At 36.8% G+C, this 11,215-nt stretch overlaps 1 protein-coding gene across 1 annotated transcript; it reads right to left on the bottom strand.

The window, feature by feature from the left end:
- Nucleotides 1-1,085: 1,085 nt before the first annotated feature.
- On the bottom strand, nucleotides 1,086-10,922 carry LOC127648348 (cytoglobin-1-like). Its single transcript, XM_052133010.1, has 3 exons — nucleotides 10,632-10,922; nucleotides 4,346-4,577; nucleotides 1,086-1,870 (listed from the first exon to the last, which is right to left on the bottom strand). The coding sequence occupies exons 1-3, from the start codon at nucleotides 10,763-10,765 to the stop codon at nucleotides 1,703-1,705; spliced, it is 534 nt and encodes a 177-aa protein (XP_051988970.1). The 5' UTR covers nucleotides 10,766-10,922; the 3' UTR covers nucleotides 1,086-1,702.
- Between the last annotated feature and the right edge of the window lie 293 nt (nucleotides 10,923-11,215).

Here is an 11,215-nt window from a genome sequence, read left to right as displayed (position 1 = left end):
GTATTATTTATAAAATGTATTTAAGATTAACGCATTTCAATTTCATAACGAAATTCCATCAAATTTAATTGACTAATATTTAACCAAACAAAATGAAAATGTTTAATTGTTTTATTAATTGCATAATAAATATTACCCATAGAAATGATTTAAAAATAGGCATATATATATATATTTTTTTTACCCCTATATATACATATACGCGCCTATTTTAAGAGAACTAAATTTATTTGTTTAATTGTTTGTGTATATGTATATACAGTGTGTGTGTGTGTGTGTGTGTGTGTGTGTGTATATATAGTTATTTATTTGTTTGGATGTATAATGGAAGTAAATGGATTCAATTTGTAAATGTTAAAATTAGAGGTAGACTGATATATCGGTTTTACCGATTAATCGGTGCCGATTGTTTGTCATTTTTTCTGGTTATTATTATTGGGATTTTGATTGCACAATAAACTGCTTTTGTTTTTTTTTTGTTTTTGGACTTTTGCAGATTCAACGACTGTTCTTCATAGTAAGAAAAGAGTTATACATTTGTATCATTCTACAAATCCATTTTAGAAAAACAAAATGGGCAGATTAATCGTTCATCTGCCATTTCAGCCACCGTAGTTTTCATATCAGTAAAATCCACTATCGGTCGACCCCTAGTTATATTACTCACAGTATAAGTATAACCACAACACAAACATTATGCGCTATCATTATTATAGAGTGATAAAATCACTTACATATTCTGTGTGAAGTAATAGCCAATTTTACAACTACATGCATGTTGCCATGACAACGTAACAAAAACTACGATTTAAACAACTTTAAATCAGAAGAATGAATGTAGGTGCTTTTGTAAACGTTGAGTTTCACACTACTGGCCACATTCACTTCCATTGTAAGTGCCTCACTGATTTTAGCTTTTTAAAGAAGAGGAGGGACGAGTCGAAATAGAGTTTTGGGCATAATGAAGTACGATAAGGAGTGGAGCAGCGATGATCACAGCAAATTGTTGCAGAAACATCTTTCACATGTCTGAGTAAAGTGATTGATAGAGCGACAGACAATAATGCATAAATCATGAGTCCTCAAACTTCAGATTTTATTTCTGAATAACTGATTATTTCACAGTTACAAAAGTTTATATTAAGTACAAAAAGAAGTCTATCACACATTAATCCCTGTGATTCATTTTGATTAGTAGTGCACACCGGACGGACACACACAGCACAATTACAAAAACACCCAATCTCTTCCAAAATCATTCACGTAAATTGCACTCAATATTTGTTACGATTTTTTATTCATTAAACTCAAAAATGCACATTCTTGTAGGTGATAAGTGGTTGTGTACTGGCCGTTGATGTATCTGGAGTATGTGTAATTAATGTACAGATGCCATTATCGATCAACACGGTTTATTTCAGAGCATACGTAACGCATACGGGAAGGTGTTTACATGATTAAATATCCGTTTTAATACTGCCAATGTATGAATATATTTCCTTAAGCACTCTTGTCTTTTTAACCATTAAATATAGAAATGAATCAAGTGTATGAGCTTTCTGAAACAATCTTTGGTGTCAGTTCCTGGGCGGGGTCTAGTAAAGATGGGCGGGGTCTGAACGGGAATCAGACTGTCCACCTGTCTGTCACCCTGCTGATTGTTTATATCCAGTTAAACTAATCCATTTGCTGTCGTTCTCCGTCACTTTGTGCTGTTTTTGATGGACTCCCAGCCGACTTCAGCGTACACTCTCTTCATCTGCCAGTATAGGACACCCAAGAGCTTAGACCACGACCCCTGAACTGACGGCACACTGAAGGATTGTGGGAATGCTTCTACCAGTACCTCCACAATCACACCAGCCAGAATCTGTGAAAAAGGACAAAAGATTAGATCAGTCATTAAATCCTTGTGCAGTGATTGTGTGCTCAGCTAATGTACTGCATACTGCGCAGTGCATACTATTTTTAAAAATCCCAAGTACTGAAAAATGTAGCCATCATCCCCTTTTTAAAAATGAGTATGTGAAATAGTATGCAAAAAATGCTACACTATTGTCACATGATTGCATTGCATGTTTAAGCGAATGGCGTCGCTGTTCAGTAAAAGTATGTAGTGCTAGTGAAAAATATTAGAATGGTGTTCATTTTATACACTATTACAGTATACAAACTGCTGAAAAAAAGGAGTTGTAATATGCAAATATGTCTAAACATATATATTAAAGTATAGTTGTATACATACTATTTCATAAATACTAATATGGCTGAACCTTTACTTTAGTATAGATAGATACAGTGCATACTATTGCAGATATAGTAACAGTAGCAGCTGGTATATCTGAAAAAATATAGTATATCTAAACTGGGCATACCGTGCACAGTATGCATACTACTGCATAAAGAATAATAGTAGTATGCTAATATATCTAAACTGGGCATACCGTGCACAGTATGCATACTACTGCATAAAGAATAATAGTAGTATGCTAATATATCTAAACTGGGCATACCGTGCACAGTATGCATACTACTGCATAAAGAATAATAGTAGTATGCTAATATATCTAAACTGGGCATACCGTGCACAGTATGCATACTACTGCATAAAGAATAATAGTAGTATGCTAATATATCTAAACTGGGCATACCGTGCACAGTATGCATACTACTGCATAAAGAATAATAGTAGTATGCTAATATATCTAAACTGGGCATACCGTGCACAGTATGCATACTACTGCATAAAGAATAATAGTAGTATGCTAATATATCTAAACTGGGCATACCGTGCACAGTATGCATACTACTGCATAAAGAATAATAGTAGTATGCTAATATATCTAAACTGGGCATACCGTGCACAGTATGCATACTACTGCATAAAGAATAATAGTAGTATGCTAATATATCTAAACTGGGCATACCGTGCACAGTATGCATACTACTGCATAAAGAATAATAGTAGTATGCTAATATATCTAAACTGGGCATACCGTGCACAGTATGCATACTACTGCATAAAGAATAATAGTAGTATGCTAATATATCTAAACTGGGCATACCGTGCACAGTATGCATACTACTGCATAAAGAATAATAGTATTATGCTAATATATCTAAACTGGGCATACCGTGCACAGTATGCATACTACTGCATAAAGAATAATAGTAGTATGCTAATATATCTAAACTGGGCATACCGTGCACAGTATGCATACTACTGCATAAAGAATAATAGTAGTATGCTAATATATCTAAACTGGGCATACCGTGCACAGTATGCATACTACTGCATAAAGAATAATAGTAGTATGCTAATATATCTAAACTGGGCATACCGTGCACAGTATGCATACTACTGCATAAAGAAAAATAGTAGTATGCTAATATATCTAAACTGGGCATACCGTGCACAGTATGCATACTACTGCATAAAGAATAATAGTAGTATGCTAATATATCTAAACTGGGCATACCGTGCACAGTATGCATACTACTGCATAAAGAATAATAGTATTATGCTAATATATCTAAACTGGGCATACCGTGCACAGTATGCATACTACTGCATAAAGAATAATAGTAGTATGCTAATATATCTAAACTGGGCATACCGTGCACAGTATGCATACTACTGCATAAAGAATAATAGTAGTATGCTAATATATCTAAACTGGGCATACCGTGCACAGTATGCATACTACTGCATAAAGAATAATAGTAGTATGCTTATATATCTAAACTGGGCATACCGTGCACAGTATGCATACTACTGCATAAAGAATAATAGTAGTATGCTAATATATCTAAACTGGGCATACCGTGCACAGTATGCATACTACTGCATAAAGAATAATAGTATTATGCTAATATATCTAAACTGGGCATACCGTGCACAGTATGCATACTACTGCATAAAGAATAATAGTATTATGCTAATATATCTAAACTGGGCATACCGTGCACAGTACGCATACTACTGCATAAAGAATAATAGTAGTATGCTAATATATCTAAACGGGGCATACTGTGCACAGTACGCATACTACTGCATAAAGAATAATAGTAGTATGCTAATATATCTAAACTAGGCAAACCGTGCACAGTACGCATACTACTGCATAAAGAATAATAGTAGTATGCTAGTATTTCATAACATACAGTTTAAAGAATAGCATATCTGTAAATGTGCATAACGTGCACAGTATGCATACTACTGAATAAATAGTAATATTATGCTATACATCCGAACATATACAAATGTGCATACCACATACTGCATACTACTAGCAAGTCAGAATATACCTGAAGAGAAACTTTGTTATCTTTGTTTTATACTTACTTTAAAGTACACAGGGTCCACCTTGTGTCTGATGGCATGGGATTTGCCCATCTGCTGGAAGATGCTGTTGAGTTTGTCTCCATCACGGAGGTTCTCCACCATCATGTTGAGGGCATTCATCACCCGCAGGGCGTGTTTCTTCAGGTGAATGTTTTGACGCATCTCCTCCGGATCCTGGATGTCACGGAACAGAGGGAAGTACTGCTTAGCCGATGGGAAGTCTCCGAAGAACCTGCAGGAACATACAGTACTTACAGTTACGGGCCATAGCAAGAATATATGACCATAGAACTAATATATATATATATATATATATATATATATATATATATATATATGATATTAGTTTTGTGATACTATATATTTTTAAAATACCCTATTAAAAACTCATGACTGACAAGTATTTTCAATGCATGATATAAAGTAATGTCATATCAAGGGCTTAGCCAGATTTACTATCTCCAAATTGTCCTTAGCACCAGAAAGGCAGCACATTCAAACAGTTATTTCACACTTTCAGAAATCAGGATTTATGCATTTTTCAACTGTTTTAAGTAAAAAAAAATTAAAATAATAATATTCTGAGTGGGCCCAGCCCCAACACACCCTTTCCTACGCCACTGTGTCCTACCATTTCATGGGGTCTTTAAAAGACAAGCGCGACACAGTGCATGAAAATAAATGGGAGAAGCGTGTGTGTGTGTGTGTGTGTGTGTGTGTGTGTGTGTGTGCGCGCACGCATGTGCGAGAAAGTGTGTTTTGGCCTATCTGCAGATGTACTCAAAGAAACTCATGGAAAGTCTGTTCCACTCAACTTAAATGTATTGATCTGAGAAGCAGTTCGAGTTTTGAGGTGTGTCACACATTTGACATGGTAAACCCTGAAGCCGGTGTCACAGCTGTGTAGTTCAAAGCTCAGCTGTGTTTCTTTGTGTTATTATTAACCTGAGCTTCATCCAGACGCTCGCAGCCCGTTTAATGTTTGTGTCACCAATTCATCTCTGTCTCTCAGGTTCAGCTGGTGTTTGTTTTTGTCTGTTTTGAAGCGTCGGTCACAGGTGCGAATCTCTTAAATGAGTATTCCTTTGAATTCTTATGAAGAAAATGTGATTGTGTATAATGCCAACACGAACACCAAAGTTGCTTGTTAGCATGAAGGTGTTGTTGATGCCGTTGCCATGCAGATTCTAGGGTGTTCTGGATGGTTTTTAGTTTGTTGCTAAGTGGTTGCTAGGGCGTTCTGTACGGTTGCTCTTAGGGATGCACCAATCCGATGTCTGGATCGTATCGGCTCCAATACGGACGTTTTTAGATGGATCAATATCGGTATGACGAGTCCGATCCAAATCCGATACTGTGTGTTATTCATGGCCGTTACTGTCATGCTCCAAAAAAGACATAAAAGCACCACATAAAAACATAGTCCAGATGACTCGTGCAGTGGTTTGTGTTTCTTTACATATAAATGAGAACCCCCAATTAGTTCCACACAGGGAGATATAGATATTATTTACATTTATGCATTTGGCAGATGCTTTTATCCAAAGTGACTTACAGAGCACTTATTACAGGGACAATCCCCCCAGAGCAACCTGGAGTTAAGTGTCTTACTCAAGGACACAATGGTGGTGACCGTGGGGTTAGAACCAGCAACCTTCTGATTAACAGCCCTGTGCTTTAGCCACTACACCACCACCACTCCAATATATTCCCTATATTATAAGCGATGGTATACACTGGTATTGGAATCATACCGAAAATTCAGATATCGGAATTGGATTGGGAGAGAAAAAGTGGTATCGGTGCATCCCTAGTTGCTATGGCATTGCTAGGTGGGATTTAAACATTTGTATGCAGATACGATATCTTATTATTTGCAACAACATGAGCCGATACTGATAGTTTGGTAGGTCTGCGTTTTTGATGCTACCCCCAATGTTGATCGAGCAAACAGATAGTCCCGCCCCCAACACAAGCCAGACTGCATTTATCGGCCAATACCGACGTTTGGCCGAAACATCGGTGCATCTCGAATTTCTTCACTTGCTTTACTTATTAATGACTTGCAAGCTAAGCTCAATCACCAGCATTGGTGCCGTAATGTTTATTACAAATTGAAAGAATGACGATTTAAAGAACTTTACAGCTCAAATAATACACAAGTTTTAACAGAAGAATGAATGCTTTTATAAAATTATAAGCTTCACCTTTCTGCCTTTATACCCTCCAAAAATTGGCCCCTTCACTTCCATTTTTAGTGACTCAAGAACTTCCATTTTTGAGATGCTTGCTTTGGCGAGAGCAAATGTAGCTGTTGTCTGTCTAAACGTTTTGCTATTTGACCCACAGTTGAAACGACCCTTTAAATGCTCTTAACGGCAGCTGTTAGTCAGTGAGTGTTAATGTTTCCGTGTTAATGAAGATGACCTCTGGTCTGGAATGCTGCTGTTCTTCTCATATAACACGTTCAGATGCTGTTCCTTTGAAAGCTAAAGGCCTAAAACTGTCTCCGTTAAAAACTGTTTAACAAAATTGATGGGCTACTTTCCCAATAACCAGCGAATCATAAATCCTGTGACCCTGAATGTTAAAGCATCCTCAGGGAGCGAATTTCAACACATCTGTTTAAATGGGTGACTGCTCGAGGGGTGTTTGTTATGATTGTGTATTTTGGCACATCTCCTCCATTCAACACTTGCCGTGTTATCTTGTGTCCACAACCCTTTAGTTTCCTTTAAAGTGCTTAATGTTTTAAAAGATGCTTTATCTTGCAGGCAGGCGTGCCTGATGCGTGCTGTATACTCAACATGTCTATTCCGAAATAGTCATTACATAAATGTACAGTGGTTGACATGTGGTTAAATATCTGTAAGATCGACCCGAAGGGTTGTTGGTTTAGTATTAATTGAAAGATTGGATAGAGATGCAATTCGAAAAACCCTCTAGGAGATGAGATGCCCCCCTTTTGCACTGTTCAACTATATTTCACCTCTTAATGACAACAATGTACGAGTTAGTTAAACCACAACAACTCCAGATGCCTCGACTGAAAGTCAAACAACAAAAGGAAAAGAGGCTCTTCTCCATCAAGAAAAGAAGAAATCACGTTAACCCCATTATACATATATGGTATTACAATGCTATGGTAATTACTGATACATGGCATTGCCATTGCACATGTCCAAAATAATGGCATTACCATAATAAATATCCCCAAAAATTGGTATTACCATTGTACATGTACAAAATAATGACATTACCATAATAAATATCCCCAAAAATTGGTATTACCATTGTACATGTACAAAATAATGACATTACCATAATAAATATCCCCAAAAATTGGTATTACCATTGTACATGTACAAAATAATGACATTACCATAATAAATATCCCCAAAAATTGTACATGTCCAAAATAATGGCATTACCATAGTAAATATCCCCAAAAATTGGTATTACCATTGCAGATGTCCAAAATAATGGCATTACCATAGTAAATATCCAAAATAATGGCATTACATAGTTAATATCCCCAAAAATTGGTATTACCATTGCAGATGTCCAAAATAATGGCATTACCATAGTAAATATCCCCAAAAATTGTACATGTCCAAAATACTGGCATTACCATAATAAATATCCCCAAAAATTGTACATGTCCAAAATAATGGCATTACCATAGTAAATATCCCCAAAAATTGTACATGTCCAAAATAATGGCATTACCATAGTAAATATCCCCAAAAATTGTACATGTCCAAAATAATGGCATTACCATAGTAAATATCCCCAAAAATTGTACATGTCCAAAATAATGGCATTACCATAGTAAATATCCCCAAAAATTGTACATGTCCAAAATAATGGCATTACATAGTTAATATCCCCAAAAATTGGTATTACCATAGTACATGTCCAAAAACAATGATATTACCATAATAAATATCCCAAAAACAATTATATTACCACGGCAAAACTTTAACAATGATGCCATATAAAACAGGAGGTAAAACAGGATTTATTGACGTTGTTCTCTTAATGTGGGCCATAACTCGTGGTTGAGCAGGCTAGCTCTGAACCGCAGTCGCCGTGATTCTATCGTCAATGATTAGTGGATGAAAAAAAGACAGTAAAAACTTGCAGACTACAAACGTGAAACAATCATAGTGATATTAAAGCTAAATGCACAACGAGATTTTTACTGTTTGCTTGTCCATTTCTGAGCAGTTTGGTGTCATTCTATGAAAGGTAATCAAGAGTCTTCTAAATTTCCTTCCCATGTTAAAAAAAACATAAGCATATGGGTTTAGAACAACCTATGGTAAAGTAAATAACTGTTGATAACAGCTATATTATTAGCTGAATAATTCAACAGACCTGCTTCATTTGAGAAGGAGAGTGAGACTATATGATCTGAGCAGTCCACTTAAAAGCACATATCCCCTCTGAGAAATCAATCTCATTTCAGTAGCGGAGTCTAATTATAAATCTTTATCAGAGCTCTTCAGGTGTCGTCTTCAGAGAGCATGTGAGCTGTTATCTTTAGAGAATCGTTTCGGAGCTCTGAAATGACTTTCAACTACAAAACATCCATCAAAATACAGCACAATGGACTGTTAGAGATGTTTTTAAAGCATGGAGGTAAAAAAAAAAATGAAGGAATGTCTTCTGCAGGGAGGGGGTGAGGTAATGGGAGGATTTGATGTGGAAAAACTTCCCACTGTGGCTGAACGATAAGCTCAAATTCACAAGATTTTAGAACATCAGAAGAAAAACGAGAGAGAGAGAGAGAGAGATTACAATACAGCACAAAAAAAAAAAACAATCTCATAGACTTTGAAAGAAAGACTCGAGTCATCTCTAGAGACAAGAATATTATAGAAATCCCAGCAGTCACTGCTCTGAGGGTGTTCAAACCTCACTGCTACCCACATTTCCTCCAGCAACCCTCCTGCACCCAATTTACTGCCTTTTCCTTCCATCGAAGACAATATTAATCATTATGCATCATCACACAAGCCGTTCCAGCGGATGTGACCATAGAGCAACACCCTGGATTTATCACAGCGTCAATCCACCTGGAGTAAACTGACATTAAGTGTTTTGATCAAGAGCACACTCGTGTTCTCACTTCTTGTGGGAATCGAACCAGCAACCTGTAACCACTACACTACATTTGGGAGTCCAGATGTAACGGCTCAATATGTCTAAATAAAAATGCAAACATATAGCATTACTATAGTAAATGTCCAAAATTAATGGTATAACCATGGTACAGGTCCAAAAACATGGTATTGCTATAGTAAATGTCCAAAAACATGGTTTTACCATAGAAGTCATGGTATTTGTTAAGTGGTCTAATGGTCGGAGTAAAAATTATGTGCTGGTAGATCCCAAGAAGTGTTTATTATGGTGCAAAAGTATTTACATAAGTATAAACAATAACTTCACAAAAGAAAATTGCAATAATGTACAAAACAATGGCCCATGTCCACAACACAGTTTCATCAACCTCTCCTCAAAATAGAAAAGAAAAGACAACCTGAGCGCTATCAGTACCCTTTTTATATGGTCTAGCTCCTCCCTTAGAATGAACCAATGTGGGGGACAAAATAAACAATTACATGTTTAAACATAGAAAATGGTGCCTAGAATATCAGCCCACCCAATATGCAACTAGTCCACACAATACATGATAACAGAAGGGAAATAAACAGCAAAACTAAGACAAAACCTGCTGTTATAAAAGTTCCCCCTGTGACAAAAATAATTAATGGTACAGCCCAATTGAATGGGTGTGACCAAAGCTTTAAAACTGGATCAAACCCGGAGAACTGTTTGGCTATACAGCATGTGAACCTGAAAATGAGCAGCAGGCATGATGATTGTGGAAATGTTAATGAAATAAAGGTAACTGACATTTGATAAAGTGTTGTGGCCTTATTTGGAATATGTACCTTGATTGTACTGAAAAGAAAACAAAACCCCAAAACCAACCACAAAAAAACACACCTGATTTAAGAAGATTTTACAACAGGTTAGCCTGTGACAGTATTACCATGATAAATGTCCCAATAAGGTATTATCATGGTACATTTCCAAAAACTTTGTATTACCATGGTACATATCTGTGGTATTACTTTGACACTGTGCCTAAAACACCACCGTATTCAAATTGTAAACCATAGTTATAATATGGTACCATTTGTTAGTGGTCGCTGGGTTTATAAAGCCCCACATGTGTAAATAAGAGTAAAGCTGAAGTTAGACAGACAAACAGTACCTGACGAGTACAGCGACTCCAGCGTCCTCTTTGTTGTCGTTGACGGGTCTCCATGTGTCCTGGATCACACACATGTCCTCCTCTGTGAGCATCTCAGGAGCCTCTGTGTGCTCCACAAATCCATCTCGCTCCATTCAGAACAATAGCTGAGAAAATACTCCACACACACACACTTCAGAGAGATGTGTGTGTCCCTGCTGTCTCACTGCCTTAGTCTCTTTTCTGTCTCTCTGTGTGCTTCCAAGAGTCTCTCTCTCCTGTTGAAGAGTTGCTGCTGAATGAAGACGGTCCTCCCCTTTCCTCTCTTTTATCTGCTCTCTCTCTCTCTCTCTCTCTCTCTCTCTCTTTCTTTCTCTCTCTCTCACACACACTCACTCAATCACATACTTGCACGTTTTCTCAAGCTTTTTTTCCTCAAACACTCTTGTCTGACATCCATACATTCCTCATTGAGATTCTTTAAGACCTCAGTTGTTTTTCTCAGAACACAATGCAAGATTTTGTGCTTCTCAGATGTTTCTCCCGAGACAAAGACCCCTTTATTGTCAAATGTGTCTCCAAGAGTTTCAAAAGAGGTCTCGATG

The sequence above is a fragment of the Xyrauchen texanus genome, chromosome 8 (assembly GCF_025860055.1).
Source record: "Xyrauchen texanus isolate HMW12.3.18 chromosome 8, RBS_HiC_50CHRs, whole genome shotgun sequence".
Taxonomy (NCBI): domain Eukaryota; kingdom Metazoa; phylum Chordata; class Actinopteri; order Cypriniformes; family Catostomidae; genus Xyrauchen; species Xyrauchen texanus.
The sequence above is the reverse complement of the archived record's forward strand: the minus strand, read 5'-3'. Positions and strand labels throughout refer to the sequence as shown.

Excerpts from the sequence above, each read along its gene's own strand:
- LOC127648348 (XM_052133010.1), bottom strand. The coding sequence starts at position 10,765 with ATGGAGCGAGATGGATTTGTGGAGCACACAGAGGCTCCTGAGATGCTC. Across the intron at positions 4,578-10,631 it reads GGAGTCGCTGTACTCGTCAG|GTTCTTCGGAGACTTCCCAT; the intron begins GTACTGTTTGTC and ends ATGTTCCTGCAG. Across the intron at positions 1,871-4,345 it reads TGGACCCTGTGTACTTTAAA|ATTCTGGCTGGTGTGATTGT; the intron begins GTAAGTATAAAA and ends CCTTTTTCACAG.